The sequence below is a fragment of the Python bivittatus genome, unplaced genomic scaffold (assembly GCF_059951505.1).
Source record: "Python bivittatus isolate LINGU-HERP-01145 unplaced genomic scaffold, Pbiv_v1 ctg000840_np1212, whole genome shotgun sequence".
Classification (NCBI taxonomy): Eukaryota; Metazoa; Chordata; class Lepidosauria; order Squamata; family Pythonidae; genus Python; species Python bivittatus.
Window position 1 is genome coordinate 37,362,039 of NW_028277113.1, and position 16,073 is coordinate 37,378,111.

At 41.6% G+C, this 16,073-nt stretch overlaps 1 protein-coding gene across 4 annotated transcripts in view; it reads right to left on the minus strand.

Annotated features, from left to right (window-relative positions):
* Positions 1-15,367, minus strand: part of SS18 (SS18 subunit of BAF chromatin remodeling complex) — a 40,661-nt gene extending 25,294 nt beyond the window's left edge. Inside the window, exons 1-3 of one of the 4 annotated variants that reach the window (XM_025177712.2) lie at positions 15,088-15,367; positions 11,700-11,776; positions 10,350-10,434 (exon numbers count right to left, since the gene is read on the minus strand). In XM_025177712.2, coding sequence (XP_025033480.1) covers positions 10,350-10,434; positions 11,700-11,776; positions 15,088-15,156 — 231 coding nt within the window. In that variant the 5' untranslated portion in view covers positions 15,157-15,367. The remainder of the gene's footprint in view (positions 1-10,349; positions 10,435-11,699; positions 11,777-15,087) is intronic. The other 3 variants (XM_025177710.2, XM_025177711.2, XM_007422472.4) reach the window with 3 other exon arrangements.
* Between the last annotated feature and the right edge of the window lie 706 nt (positions 15,368-16,073).

Sequence of the window (16,073 nt, forward strand, 5' to 3'; positions counted from 1 at the left end):
AAGGCAATTTGGGAGCAGGGTCTTTAGGTTTTAATTGGAAGTTAGTGGGAATACTTCCGCTAAGCACCATGTTTCTTGGGTTTCACTCTCTGCAGCAGCAGTGATAGTTAAATTCAAATTAATTGTTCTAGTTAGATTCCACATCAACACAGAGAAAAGATCAGCACTAAACAGCTACTTCTGGGCTCCTCAAAAAAATTTGCTTTTCTTCATGGTTAGAACCACCTACTGGTACCTTCTCCATTTGTTTGATACCTCACTGCTTTCCTAATGGTCTCCTCTAATCCTCCTCATTATGGAATCTGGCTGCTTGCCATTTCCACATCCCTCCCACACAAACCTTTGGGAGAACCCCTTGCTATTCTGCCTGGCACTCTTCTTTTCTCTGAATGAACTAAAAAGGGCAAGAGAATTTCCCCATGCAGAAAAGAAAAAATGCCACCCCATTATCTTGCCCTTTTATTTCAGCTCTTTGGTTTTCCTGTTTTTCTTCTTTTATTGTTTTTCAGATGCAAGTGAAAAAATAAATCTATCTTTTTTTGGTTGAGAGAAAAAGCCCTTCATCTTCTCTAAAAAGCAGAAGAGGCTCCCTCCAATAGATGTAAAATTCTGACTGGCTTCTTAGAGCTTCACTTTCTAATCACTTTCGGAAATTGCCTAATAACCATCTTAAAGCTATTAGAGACCTTCAGAATGACAAGTTTGAAAAGTCATCGGGTTGAGTTTTATCTTCAACTTTGAAAAGAAAAATTAATTATAAGCTTAAGAACGTAAAGAACTTGAAATAAACAAAGCAAAAAGCTAAATAAAATTTTGTTCTAAGAAAGTTATAAATGTATTAAGGGTCCAGATAAATTTGGAATATTGACTTTTACTATAAGATTTTGGAATTAACTATAAAAAATAGCTTCTTGTGGGAAACAGACTTATTTTAGCTATCTTGGCTATTGCACTTCATAATAAAGTTATTTTATGATTTTACAAACTGGACACTAGAGGGGACTAAAGATTAAGCAGAAGGAAAAAGAAAACCCTGTTCTTGATGTCAGTTAACACCAGGACTTACAAAATGACACAAAATGTTATAACATCATTATAACATCGGAAACATTAAAGGAGATCTTTGAAGAATGGAGACAGAAATTAGTAACTACAATATCAACACTGTCAGTAATGATGCCTGCTTGTATGGATAGTCTATGTCGAAAAGATGCTAATGAGGGAATGACAGATGTGGAACAAATTTTATCTGACAAGACAGAGAAAGTACCAAAAGTGGAACTACAAGTGACAGGCCAAGAGAATGATTTGGAAAAGGATGGCTTACTGGGTATACAAATGAAACCGGCTGAAGTTTTAAAAATTAAAAGGGAAATACATATGATAAACCAAGAGAATGTCCTGGAAAATGTTTTCTTCTTGGATTTACAAAAGAGGCTTGAAGAAATCTGTATGATGGGATAAAGAAGAATTGAAGAGAAATCAAATCCTATGACAATATTTGACTGAATTAAAGATTAAGACTGTTAGAAGTAAAGGGAAGGAATAGCAACCCAGGACGGGGAAGATGGCAACTGGGAGCCAACGCCAACCACCTTGCTAGACCCTGCTAGACTTCGAACAGGGGTATGGGTCTTATATACCCCATTTCCACCCTGCTGGCTTACCTGAACTGCTGGATTACCAGCTCTGGGGTGTCCTGGAGCCTTTTGCCTGGCGGAGGCTGTTGTGGCTGGGTGGAGCTCTGCAGCTGTGTCAGGCAGCATGGCGCAGCACAGCAGGTGGTGACCACTGAGAACCAGATTGCTTTTGGGGGTGCTTTGGAACCCTGGGACCAGTGGAACCTGGCGTGCTTGCATTGGGAGGCAGGGCGAGTGACGAGCTGGTCAGCAAGGGCGACAAGAGCCCAAGGAGAGATCTGGGCTGCAGGAAGGCAATTTCCAATGCCAGTGGCAAGCAGCACGGTATGGTGCTGCGCAGCAGGTGGCAACTGGCAAAAGCCTGAGAAGGGGCTGCAGGCAGAGAACTTGGAGCCAGCCTGCAGTTGTCAGGGGTGCCTGATCCCACATGCCTGGAGGGCCCGAAGATTGGCACCATAGGACCGGTAGTGGTCTGAGTGCAGATTGGAGGGGATTTGGCGGCACAGGCCTGAGGCCAGGATATTGGCCGGTCAATTGGCATCTGTATAGCAACTGTGGGCTGAAGGGGCCCGAAGGACTTGAGAACTGGTCAGAGCATTGGGGTACTTCCAGCGGATTATTTATTTATTTATTTATATTTCAAATTTGTCACCGCCCATCTCATTACAGAGTGACTCTGGGAGGTTTACAGTAAAAACAGAATAAACATTAATTAAAATGGATAAATATTAATTAATTAAAATATGCTAAAAAAAAACAAACTTCCTATATGATACTTCCAAGAGGCTGATGTTAATTAGGTGTTAATAAACTCAGGGAGTGTTGTCAAAGTGCCAGCCATTCCCAGGGTTGGTTGTATCTTTCCTTGCCCCACACAAGTTGGCAGGGAGAGAAGCCCAAGGGTGTGTCTGTGTGTGGGTGAGGCTATGAGTCTGTGAATGTGGCAGGGATACTCATCCAAGTGAGAGCTGGGGAGAGTGTAGAGGGGTGAATTGGGTGCCCCCTTCCGACTAGTGAGGGGAGCCAGTGGAGGGAGTAGTGGATAAGGGGGAGGGATAGGGCCCCTACAGCACTGAAAGCAGGAGGTGAAGTGCCTGGGAGCCCATCACACCCCCTTGATTGATTGCTTGGGTGCCTGTTGTATGATTGGATGGAGGGTCCCCTAACTAGGGAAGCTGGGGATTTGAGGGAACTGGAGCACCTGGGAGTCTTAGGATGGGTTATACCATTCAGGTGGTGATGGGGAGGGGATGTTATGATGGGAGTCAGAGGGCAGGCCGCTCTCGGGAAAGGGCAGACTCGCCCTCGGTGTTTGTTACCAGTGGTGTGTTCTGGCCCTCTGGACTCAGAGCCAGGCCCTGGACAGCAGACCCACGGAGGCCCTGGCTTCCGGCTGCTGTTTAACACCAGGTCAGTTAACGAGGCCCCTCTATATCTGATTTGATTACTGAGGAGAGGGCCGACCTGGTGTGCATTACCGAGACCTGGCTGGGCCCTGAAGGGTGGGTGCCCCTTTCGGAAATGTGCCCAGTTGGGTTCACGGTCTGGCACCAGCTGAGATCCCAGGCAAGGGAGGAGGGGTAGTGGTTGTCATCTGGGAATCTCTTTTGGCCTTCAAGGTGCCGCTCCACAAGTGGCCGGTTGTGAGACCCTGTTCCCGAAGTGGGGATCGCGAGAACAGTTGGGATTGTTGTTGCTGTACCAGCCTCCCTGCTGCGTAGCAACTTCCCTGCCTGAGCTGCTGGAGGCCATCACAGAGCTGGTGGTGGAGTTCCCCAGACTTATGGTCTTGGGGGACTTCAACTTGCCATCCCTACGGCGAGCCTCAGAGGCAGCTCGGGAGTTCATGGCCACCATGGTGGCCATGGGCCTGCCCCAGATTATTCGTGACCCAACTCAGGACAGTGGCCTCATACTGGACTTGGTTTTGTCAGAGCAGTGGCAATGTGATTTGAAGGAGCAATTATATCTAAACCCCTTGTCATGGTCAGATCACACCCTGGTGGCTCTGAGGTTCTCCAATGCTACCCCCCTCCACAAGGAGGTGGGACCTATTTAACTGGTCCACCCAGGGTGATTGATGGACCCAACTGGGTTCCAAAGGGAGCTGGGGGTTATACCCAAGGGTTTGCTGCATGGTCCAGCAGAGGCCTTGGCTGCTGCCTTGAATAGGAAAGCAGCCAAGGCCTTGGACAAGATCGTGCCCGTGCGACCTCTCCTAGCCCATTGAGCTTGACAATCTCCATGGTTCACAGAGGAGCTGAGGGTCTTGAAAAGGATTAATAGACATCTAGAGCACCAAAGACAAGCTAGAGCCATGATTAAGGCCCACCTTGTGGTGGTAAGAATGACGAAATGTCTACATTTTCCCGCTCTTATTGCTTCCTCAGAATGCTGCCCAACGGCCCTGTTTAAGATCACCTAATCCCTTTTGGGAAAGGGGGGGCTAGTTGCCCATTTACAGGGGCGCGCAGAGGAATTTTCTGGGCATCTAGAGGATAAAATCACTCGCATCTGGTCCCAGTTGGATACCAAGCATGTGGCATGGTCTATAGAGATGCCCAGGGTACGGACTTACCCTGTTATCTGAGAACAGTTTGATCCTGTTGAACCTAAGGAAGTGGACAGGGTCCTCCAACCAGTCAATGCCACCACTTGCCAACTAGACCCATGTCCCTCCTGGCCAGTTAAGGCTACTTGGGAGGTGACATATGGATGGGTCCAGGTGATGGTGAATTCATCCTTGAGGGAGTGTTTCCAGCGGCCTTTAAAGAGGCACTGGTGCTTCCCCTCCTCAAGGAGCCATCACTAGACCCCACTGGACAATTTTCACTCAGTCTCTCACATCCCCTTTCCAGGGATGCTGGTTGAGAAGGTGGTGGCATTCCAGCTCCAGAGGATCTTGGAGGAAACAGATTATCTGGACCCCTTCCGGTCAAGTTTCAGGCCTGGAATTGGGATGGAAACAGCATTGGTCGCACTCATGGATGATCTCTGATGGGAGCAGGATGGAGATGGGAGCAGGGGGAGGATGGATGCATCCATCTTTGCTCTTCTTGACCTCTCAGTGGCTTTCGATACCATCAACGGTATCTTTTTGGGTCGACTTGGGGAGTTGGGAGCAGGCGGCAGAGTTTTGTGCTGTTCTCTTCCTTCCTCCAAGGTCAATCCTAATCGGTGTTGATTGGGAGTGAGAGATCCAGCCTACGGCCCCTTCATTGTGGGGTGCTGCAGGGTTCAGTACTCTCTCCACTCCTTTTTAACATCTACATGAAACCACTGGGTGAGATCATCCGCCACCATGGGATGAGGTATCATCAATATGCAGATGATACCCAGTTATACATCTCCATCCCGGGTGAGGTGAGTGATGCCGTAACCTTTCATGGTGCCTGGAGGCTGTGGGGGTCTGGATGGGGCTTCATGGGGCTGAACCCTGGTAAGACAGAGCGGCTGTGGACTGGAGGCCCCCCTGTATCTGAGAACTTACCATCTTTGGTTTGGATGGGGTTGCACTGCCCCAAACAGAGCCGGTGTGTAATCTGGGGGTCCTCCTGGACTCACAAGTACTGGTGGCAGTTGTGGCCAGGAGGGCCTTTGCCCACCTTCAGGTGGTGCACCAGTTACATCCCTTCTTGGATCAGGAGGCTCTCCGGTCAGTCACTCACATCATAGTCATCTCTCGATTAGACTATTGCAATGTGTTCTACATGGGGCTACCCTTGAAGAGCATTCGGAAGCTACAGCTGGTTCAAAATGCGGACACGCAGATAATTTTGAGTGCCCCAAGAATGGCACATATAACACCTTTACTGCACGAGCTGTGTTGGGTCCCAGTCTTCTTCCAGGCCCAATTCAAAGTATTGGTTATCACCTTTAAAGCCCTACATGGCATGGGTCCAGGTTACCTGAAGGACCGTCTCATCCCCATTACATCAACCTGTCCCACCTGGTCAGGCAGAGAGGGCATGTTGCAGATCCCATCAGCAAGGGAATGTTGATTGGGCCCAGGAAGAGAGTGTTCTCTAGCATTGCTCTCACCTTTGGAATATTCTCCCCCCAGGTGTGGTGAATACCCCTACCCTCCCGGCCTTCTGGAAAGGTTTAAAGACCTGGCTCTGTCAATGTGCATGGGGTGATATGGGCTCTACCTGTCCCTGCGGGTGGTTAGCCCCCTGATGATGCTCCCTGGAATTACTTGCCAATTTTCCATCTTCTTGGAACCTATTTATTTTTTGGATTGTTTTTATGTTCTATTTTAATGAATTTTTATCTTTTTCTAAACTGCTCAGAGTCGTTTCACAAGATGGCCAATGACAAATTTGATAAATAAAATAAATAAATGAAATATAAAATCGGTTTATTTGACTGAGATTACAATAAGACATTCTTTTTTTGCAAAGTTCTGGCAACCCTTTATGGACTTTTTACTGACACCAGGATTGAAAACTTGATGTTTTATGGATTTGCTTATAGATAAGGGATGGGATATGGGATGAAGAGATACCTGTTTGTAATCTTATGGGGGTGAAGAGTTACTAAATTTGTTTATACCTGTTGTGATGAAGGTTGGAAGTCACTTCTTTATATATTTTTCTTTTTCTTTATTATATTCTTTCTTTTTTTTTCTTACACTTTTTCTTTTTTCTTTTCCTATTCTCTTTCTCTAAGTTTAGTTTGAATTAGTTTTTACTACAGTTTAGTAGTAGTCTAGTAGTCCCCAGTTTAAGAACTAGTTCCGTTACTAAGATCTGTCCTTAAGTCGAATTTGTATGTAAGCCGGAACAGTATTATTGTATAATACTGTATAAGTATATTGTGTAATGAACTTGAACTAATGTCTATTTAACTCGAATTTTGCTACAATAGGCTTCGTTCTTAACTATGTATTGTCCTTAAACCGGGCATTCTTAACCCAGGGACTACCTGTATTGTAATTAAAATTCTTAATAAAATTTTTTTAAAAAAGAAAAGATTTCAAATGCCATTATGTGTCTATACCTACAAAGATCAAAATCATACAAGCCATAGCATTCACTGTGATACTCTATGGAAGTGAAAGCTGGACTCTTAAGAAACAAGATATGAAGAATATTGACGCTTTAGAATTTTGGCATTGGAGTAGATTCCTGAGAATATTTTGGACAGAAAGAACAAAGAAATGGATCATTAAACAAATTAACCCAGTGTTCTCACTAAAGGCACAAAAGACCAGGCTCAAATTATCCTACTTTAGACACATTATGCAAAGACCTAGCTCTCTGAAGAAAAGTCTAATGCTGGGAAAGGTGGAAGGAAAGAGAAGACGACAAACAAGCATCAAGGTGGACGGACACAGTTACAGCGGCACTAAATGCACTGTTGGAAGATCTGAAAGACCAGGTTAGGGACACACTGTCATGGAGAACAGTATGTGGTTGACAGGAGTTGACATGACTTGATGGCACATAATCCTTGGGAAAACATCTTAGTGGTTCTTGGAAAGGTGACTTCTTTTGTTCTGAGAAGAAAGTATTTGCCCTTGGTGCCCTCCTTTTACTTTCCAGAAATCTGAATACCTTGCTGCACTAAAGTTGGTAGAAGCAAAAAGAGTGGTGACTAGGAATATGTCATGGATGGACCAGATCCACAATATTGCTTTTCTTTCCCTTTTACCCTGCTGAACAAGACCAGAAGAACTTTGAAAAATGCTGTTTTATATCATCCTGCCTTCCATCAATAGGACAACTCTATTTGAAAACCATATAAATAAGAAAATAGGGATCCCAAAATTGTAAGACTGAATGTTTTCCACAAAAATTAAAATATAGGAAAAATATACAGAAAGATGTAATCAATGTTTGTAATTAGAGTTTTTTAAAAAAAAAAATAGTCCCAATCCTAACAAATAATTTCTTTTATTCCTTGCTCGACTATTCTCTAATTCTTCAATTATTGTTGGGAAGTATTTATATTTCATCCTCTAGTTATGTAAAACTAGTCAGAATTATAACTGGGCTCTGAAACAACCAATTTTCCCTATACTTGAAAAATAACTTGGTCATTTCGGACCCAGTTCTAAACCTATATTAGAACTTGTTCTGTATCATGTCATCAACAGAAGCATAACAGGGTTTAGTTTTCACTTGAGACATGCATGCCTGCCTAAGCCCTAGGCCCCAAACAATTCAATTTTCTGGCAGAACTAGTAACTACTCTATTATTCTAGCTAGATCTCAGACAAACAAATCTCTGGGTGATATTTTCATATCTCAAATCTTGAAATATACATTTTCTCAATTTTGTACTTGGTGTGCCTCATGGCAGCCCATCAGATGTAGTGTGGGGAACAGAGTGGAACTGAAGAAAGACTATCCTACTAGAAACTTGTAAGAAGATTGTAAAAAGCAGTGATGTCAATCAGCTCTAAATATTTCCTAGGGATTCTCTCATGGCTCCATCTTTCCCTCACTTTGTGAGGACATAAAATTTATAACAGCCTGTTTTATAGCTGCTCTGTCACAGTGACTCTAAGCAGCTTACAAAATAAACAAACAAACAAACAAGTATATCAAGCAAAAGAAGACAACTAACCAGAAGACAGAACAACACAGACCAAAGAGCAAAAAACAAAACAAACCCACAAAGGGGCCCGACCACCATCCTAACATAAGACCTGGGAGAACTCTTTAGCACTTTGTGAAAAGTCAAAACAGTGGGAGTAATATAAATCTTTGGGAGCATATTGTTCTACAGGGTAGGAACCATCACCAAGAAGCCACACTTCCTAGGTTCTGCAAGATGACACTTTGAATTGCACCCAGAAGCCAAATGCAACCAATGCAGCTACATTCTGGACTGGCTGTAGCTTGACTGGTCTTCAAGGGCAATGCATGTAGAGTGGATTACAGTAGTCCATCAAGAGGTGACCAAGGCATGAGTAACTGACTGAAGGGTCTCTCAGTCCAGGAACAGGCACAACTGGTAAAAGGTGAACCTGCACAAAGGCCTTCTTGGCTACAGCTGCCACCTGCTCTTTGAACAGCAGCTGTGGGTCCAAGAGGACCTCAAGAGTGTGCATTAGGCTCACATGGGGAAGTGCAACCCATTAAAGACTAAAGATAGAAGGTTTCTGGAACAGGTGATCTAACAAACAAAGCCATTTGGTCTTGTCAGGATTGAGCCCGAGTCCTCCAGGCACTAAGTCATAACTTTGACAGCATCATTTGTGTGATGGACTGGAATGGAGGAAGGGGGGGTGAAAACGGCGCTCTCGTCTCCAGAGCAACACTCTGGAGATAAGCGGAGGAAACTGGCGCGTCCCTAAACATTCCAGAAGATAGGGAATAGCTGTGCCTGGGAACTAGTGGTCAGTCTGAGAAGATTTCTGTAAACAGGCGCTGGCTAATAAACCTTGCTGATTGAACCTGCATGGTCTCCAGGAGTTCTTTGGGCTAGGCCTGACATCAATCTTCTCAGACTGACCACTAGTTCCCAGGCACAGCTATTCTCTATCTTCTGGAATGTTTAGGGATGCGCCAGTTTCTTCTGCTTATCTCCAGAGCATTGCTCTGGAGACGAGAGCGCCGTTTTCGTCCCCCTTCCTCCATTCCAGTCCATCACAATTTGGTCTCTTCAGGGTCAAGATGTATCATCAGCATATTGATGATATCTGACCCCACCGGATCCTCAGGGAAAGCCCCAAGCTTCCTCTGAAACACAATTGGGGCAGGTCAATCTAATAGGCTCTCTTTCCCCATTAAGTGGAGTGACATCAGCTAGTCAAACAGCAACCAGAGTCATCAGACCATAGCAATGAACTGATAACAATGTCCTTCAAAACCACAGCACACTGCAACTGCCCCAAGACAAAAATGGAAAAACTCTGTAAGACAAATGAATTCATTCATCCCTGCTCTAAAGCAGCCTTAAATGGTAATCAGATCTTTAAACTGCAAAGCCCTGATTCTTACGGTCTGAAATGGACCTGACAGAAAAGACTCTAGTCTTTTTATGTGATCGTGATCATAGCCCTTCTGATTGCTATAATAATCTAAGCATGCTGATGTAGAAATCTATCCAGATTTAATGCTGTGAAAAAAGGATAGCTTTCATACAAATTGGGTGGAAACATTGCATTACAATTTATAATTCCTTGAATAACCAGAGTGACACCCTCTGTAATTCTGCTTTTCTAACACAAGATGCAAAATTTCTCTACACTGAAATATAGGTCTGCATACCTCTGGCTGTATCTCAGTACATTTTATTAAAGTAATGTTCACATATTTTCACATAAATTGTTTCTCATAGAAAGTAATAATTAAGTCATTCCAAACATTCAAAATGTTTGAATTTACAAACATTTGCTAATGAACTAAATATTTTAAGCTGTGACCTTCAAAATATTTTAATAAAAACAAAAGATGTGATTGAATTCATAAAACAATTGGATAAGATCTACTTGAATGCTCAAGAGATAACCTAGAACTGAAAAATTCCAAATGAAAAATTACAAGGACTCACCTAATAAAAAATGCAGATAATACTCAAAAATATATGTCTAAGTATACGCGATTTTATAATTCTATATTATAAAAAGTTATAGTCATGAAATACAACACTCACAGAGTTATACAGACTAAACCATAACTATATGTATTACAGCACGTTTTTGTTCAATATATCTTTGTTTTTCAGAGAATGCAATTGTTTTGGCATGGTACTTACTGGTGGCAATATAGACTGCATGTTTTGATTGGAGTCTGCTATTGTGGCTAGGTAGACCAAATTTGTATGCAACAATTGCTGATACCTAATTTTAAACAAAAGATTTAAAAAAAAATTGAAGTCAAAAATTCCCATTTCACCACTTTCCACCAATATGTAGGTTATAATTATTGTATACTTCTATAATTTTCAACTGTATAATTGGAAAAAAAGTACACAAATGATAAAATAATAATTTAAGAATCTACTGTCAATAAAATAATTTGCAAGGTAACAGAATATTTTTGCTACTAATTAATGGTAGGGTTTATTTCAAAGTGCTATCTTTCACATTTAAATCACTCACTAACAGCCTTTAGGTCAATTACTGTACATAAAAATCTTCTGTATTTTGCCTTCTTGTACAGAAGACTGAGAGGGTATGTTGACAAATATAGCCATGTTAAAGTCATAATTTAACAGTTGGGAAGGAGGAGACTGGGTATATCACAGTGGCTAGATTCATGCATACATTAAGCCATGGCTTGCAAACCACAATGATTGGGTTTACCCATGCAAGCCAGAAACAAATGACATTTTGACTTAGTGTTATGTTGATTCTGAACAGCGAGGTCCTATTGGCTAGCTTTTTCCCAATCTGGGCTTCTTCCCAATGTGTCAACTTCAATCCCCAAAATCCCAAGTTCATGGACATTGATAACAATTCTGAGAGTTGGAATTCACACTACTTGGAAGTATGTTACCATTAGGAAAACCAGACTGGAGAAAGAAAATGACAGAGCCTTTTCATTTGTATCCCTTTTAGAACACTCACCTAAAGCCTATTCTGCCTTCCTCTAAGCTTATAGAGGAACGCTTTTAATTTGCTTATCGAATAATTCTTCATACCTCTATGTTACAAAACCAATTCAGTGACAAATTGTCTCAAATATATTATTGCCAACAGTTTAGTTAATACTAATACTGTGTATTCAGAAACGGATTCAGATTTCTCCAAATACCTGCTAAGCAGTAGTTTGTTCAACCTTTCTTGTGCACAGAAAGACCTGCTCTCCCAAGCATTCTAGGACTTGGACGAGATTTCTGTGATGTACACTAGACCGGGAAAATTTTAAAAAGTACTCATTGAAAACAATGGCAAACTACTTCTGTTCTGTTGCTATGAAAACAGTGTGGACATATTCATATAGTCACTAGGAGTTCAGGCTGATTCAAAGTGATTTGACTTTATACTTCCCAAATTGATCCCTGCCAAGTATACTGGATCACAACTGCCATTATGCCCAGTTTATGGCTGTGTCCACTTATGGCAGCTTCTCTAAAGAACTACTGAAATCAACATTAACTTACTGAGAGCATTCCGAAGTTTTGCCTTTATTCTGGTAGTCCATTATACACTGAATAAGGTGATTATTTTCATCCAACATCTGAAACAACAGAACAGATTTTTAGCATGAGATATTCTAGTGTTGACTGAGCTCTAACCTGTCTGAGTATTTTACCTTAAATAAGGATGCTCAAGATGAGGCTAAAAAAAACAACTAGTAACTTTATTTTGCCAAAATGTGTTTTTTTAACAGCTGTACTTAAGCCATGCATTTCTGAAAGTTTTGCAAAAGACTGATCCCTTCCCTATAGTTACTTACAACAAGATTGCTAGCCAAACTGAAGTTATAATTTATCATTTGTCCCATTCCAATAAGAGCTACACTTAACAACTATCTTCAGAAATCTTGAGTTCAGCTTTACAGTATTAGTTTTTACCACAAACCCAAGTGATCAGAATGATAAGAGAGCAATAGCAAGGCTCTTGCCCTGTTCTCTTGTTGTAGCCTCTACACTTCTCCCTGCAGTCCTGCATGATCTTCTGTGGCAGGAAAATGTAAAATGAGACCTCTTAGTTGCATAAGAGTCCACCCAGAGTCACTGGGAGTCAGGCGGCATACAAGTTTAATACATAATATAATAATAGGTGAATAAAAATGCCAAATCCAGTGTAAACTTCTGGCTGAGTGTGCAGTCAACAATAACAATAAAAAGTCTACACCAAAAAAAAGGCTGCCTGAGTTATAAGTTATCTCTCCAACTTATTAATAGGGCTACAGTTTGTTACTTTTTTTCCTAGTTTAAAGAAAGGAACAAAAAAAGCAAGCAACAGATTTCTAGATTTAACAATGAAAACTGTTCTATTATACTATAGACTCACACACACCTACATCAATCACTTTGTATAGAAAGCAACAAAGTTTCCTTCAAAGTAGATATTTTAGCTTTGGGAAGAAGAATTAAGAATATCAAAACTGGATGAGTCAGTCTTACAAAATTAGAGTACTGTAGAAAAAAACTTCACTTAAACATGGTCAACATTTGAAAACAATGATTTTATATTACTCTTATTCACTACTCTTAAATAAATGACCGTTTTCTGTCATTCTAACAACTATATTTCATGGCTAGGTTTCAGGAGGAAAAATCCAAATTTCTTCTAAGGGATATTAGTTACAACAGACAGAACAAATTGTTTTAAATAGATCTACTAAATTATATTACTTTAGTTATTAAAAGCATCTTTTTATTTTCCTTGGAAGGAAGCAAGCTACAAGATTCACAAGTGAATTAAAATTGCTTAGTTAATACAAGCTACTTTTTAATGGAAATCAAATCAATACATAGCATCAATATTTCATTTCTGAATGCTCTGAAATGTTTCACATTAATTTTAATTAAAAGTTCATTAACTTAGATTAAAATTATTAGTCTAATATTATAGGTAGGGAAGGAAGTAGTCTGAGCAGAGACCAATGACTGGTCCAAGACTTCATGTTTTTTAACTTAGTTTTTTTAACCACTATAGGCCTTGAACAGTACCAGTGACTTAAGCCTTTATGTTTGTAACATGCACCAACAAGAACTTTACATTCTTCTTTAAGGCTACAGTATGAGCAGCTGTAATAATCAGATTCCTAGAGCAGTTTTTCCAGTCCTACAACTACAGAAACACTTTTCAACAGCAATTCTAAATTACAGAAGGACAACTGGATAAAATCTCTTTATTAACCTATTTCCCACAGCACTTAGCAGAAACCATTAACTCACATTTTAACTACATCTTTTTAGTCCTAGACAATATTCAAAGAGAAACAAAAATACATACATTGTTGTCTGTTCACTATCCTCTATCTTTTTATATGAAGCATACTGATCCTATGTTAGTGATACTTTATGGATTTTGCTTAAGTTGCAACAAAAATACTTGAATATATCCTCAGATGAAAGTAGTACATCTCTCGAACCCCAAAATTTCAAAATTAATCTTACTTTACTTATTTAAGTCTTACTTTATTACTTTCCCTCAGCAGGTGGCAGCACCTAAGTGACCTTGGTTGATCTTAAAATCCTACTCTTACAAGCACTGGCTACCTCGCAGGTTCTTTGGAGTCCAAAAAGAATCACCATACTTTATTGTGAAGTGTATGAATTAATATGCTAGTTCTTGTTCTCATTATTTGTTCCACTAATAATTGGCAAGTTAACATTAACATGCTGTCATATATGTCAAGAATGTCCTCACTTTCTTGAGCAATGGTCCAAAACATTACCTGAGTTCCTTTGCTACTACATTTGATCTATCTCATTTAACTAATTTCCTTCTATACTAAGCTTTTTTCTTTTAGGTGTGTGGCTATGTTCACAAAGCACACTAATTGTGGCTTGCTCAACCTTGGTTTACTGAGTAAACTACAACTAGTTAATTCTCAACACAATAAACTATAATTCATGCTTTATGGATCACAACCACTGAATTCAGAAAATGAATTAAATTACAAACATGCAATAATGTGGTTTAGCATTCTGTGTGAACGCAGTCTATGTCTCACTAGAATCTTTTTTTGATACCTTATATCAGTCTTCCACAAACTTGGTATCCACCAAGGTTGTATGGGAACTTCCATTATCCACCCAGCTATCAAGAACTGCTGAAATGCAATACAACTAGAAGACATTGAGAAGATTGACCTACTCTATCCCTGTTTTTTTTCAACTAGGTAGCAGAGTTATATGGACTACTCCCTGACCATTCCTATGGTAGCAAGACCAAAACAAGCTGTATTATTACTGCCATAACTATCCATATAAAATCAATAAGAGCTCCCAAGGTGGCTATCCTCCCTATCCACATCACTATCCTCCACAGGCCCCTTACAGGAGTCACAGTCACTCCCTTGCTTTAAGGGATATGGAGTTGGTCCAGGCTACCCGAATTTACAACTGAATTCCATCCCTATCTATTTGCTGTGCTCGCAGAACACATCTTTCCCCGGGTCATTAAACCATGGTTTATACAACCTCATTCTGAGTTTGAACTGCAAGCTTACTACACAAGCTGGGATCGCACAACAGGTTAGGCCACAACGTGACTAATCTAGTGTGTCACGCAAACACAGCCGCAGAGGAGCAAATTCCCATGTTTTCAATACACTTCGTCCCACAGTCGAGACCTCAAAGCCTCGAAACGCCAGGTAGGCGAAAGCAAGGAGAGAAAAAAGAAGCGTGGCATCAAAATGAAGATTGCGTCCAGCATCGCTACCAGGTCACGAGCGCCAGGCTCGACCCATCTCCAGCTCACACGCGGGGAGAGACGAGGCAGAATCCCGACCCCCTCGCTCCCCCACCCCCTTCTACACGGGGAAAGGGACGCGAAGCAGCCGGCCTCCCCGGGCTAGGCCCTACACCCCACCTTCTGGATGGCAGCCGGCGTTATCTCGCCTTTGCCCCGCTGCCTGGGGGCTGCGAACGCCACCGACATCTTGGGCCCCGCCTGAAGACGCCTCAGCGCGCACCGCGACTCCCTCCTCGACGCCCCTCCGGCCTCTCACGCAGCGGCAGTCAAGAAAATCTCTAGAAAAGACGGGCGACTTGAAGGAGGAAGCAGTTACCCGTTGGGTCGAGCCATTTCCTGCCTTAAAAAGCGGGGGGTGGGAGGGCCTGCTATTTACATCAAGTGGAACCGGGCAGCGTGATGTTTTACTCAACGCTTTGACAGATCGTTGTCTTTTTTTAAATGAAAGTATATTTTTATGATCCAAAGTATTTATGAGAAAATTACAATGAGTGCGCTACCCCCTACGATAATAGTACATTCCTACTACCCGACTTTCTCCGAGCTCTAGTGCTACAACAAATGTTACAGCTTGGCAGAAGGAGGGGGGAGGTGTTCACGGTAGAACCAATGTCTGTTCCCCGCTCTTCTCCGCGTTGGTTCAGTCCATTCTGCCCTGGGGGAGTGAGTCACTCTTACCCTTTTCGATCACGAGGGGCAGAATGAAAAAGTTTCGAACTCAAGTACTGAAGCAATTTTTAGTTGAAATCTTGGCTGACCTCTTTCTGTAAATGATATTTTTGCTGCGTACTTTGGTAGATTGAGAGTTTAGTCTTGTCTTTAACAGGGTGGAAGAGGTCCTTTCTTAACTATGATTAACCAAAAAAAAAAGCTTGTAATTACTGTACATTATAGCTAGTTAGGGTGGTTGGCAGAACTCTGTATTTGTAGCAGCACGCCAAAAGAACAAATAAAGCTTTTCTCTCGTTCTGTTATCAGTCAATCTGGACCAAAAAAAGCTAACCTTTGGATTTGTACAGCTAGACTTATCAAATTTGTCTGATGCCGTTTCTAGTTCGCTTAAAACTTGCTAGAAGGTACAAAATTATTAGGGACCTAGCTTT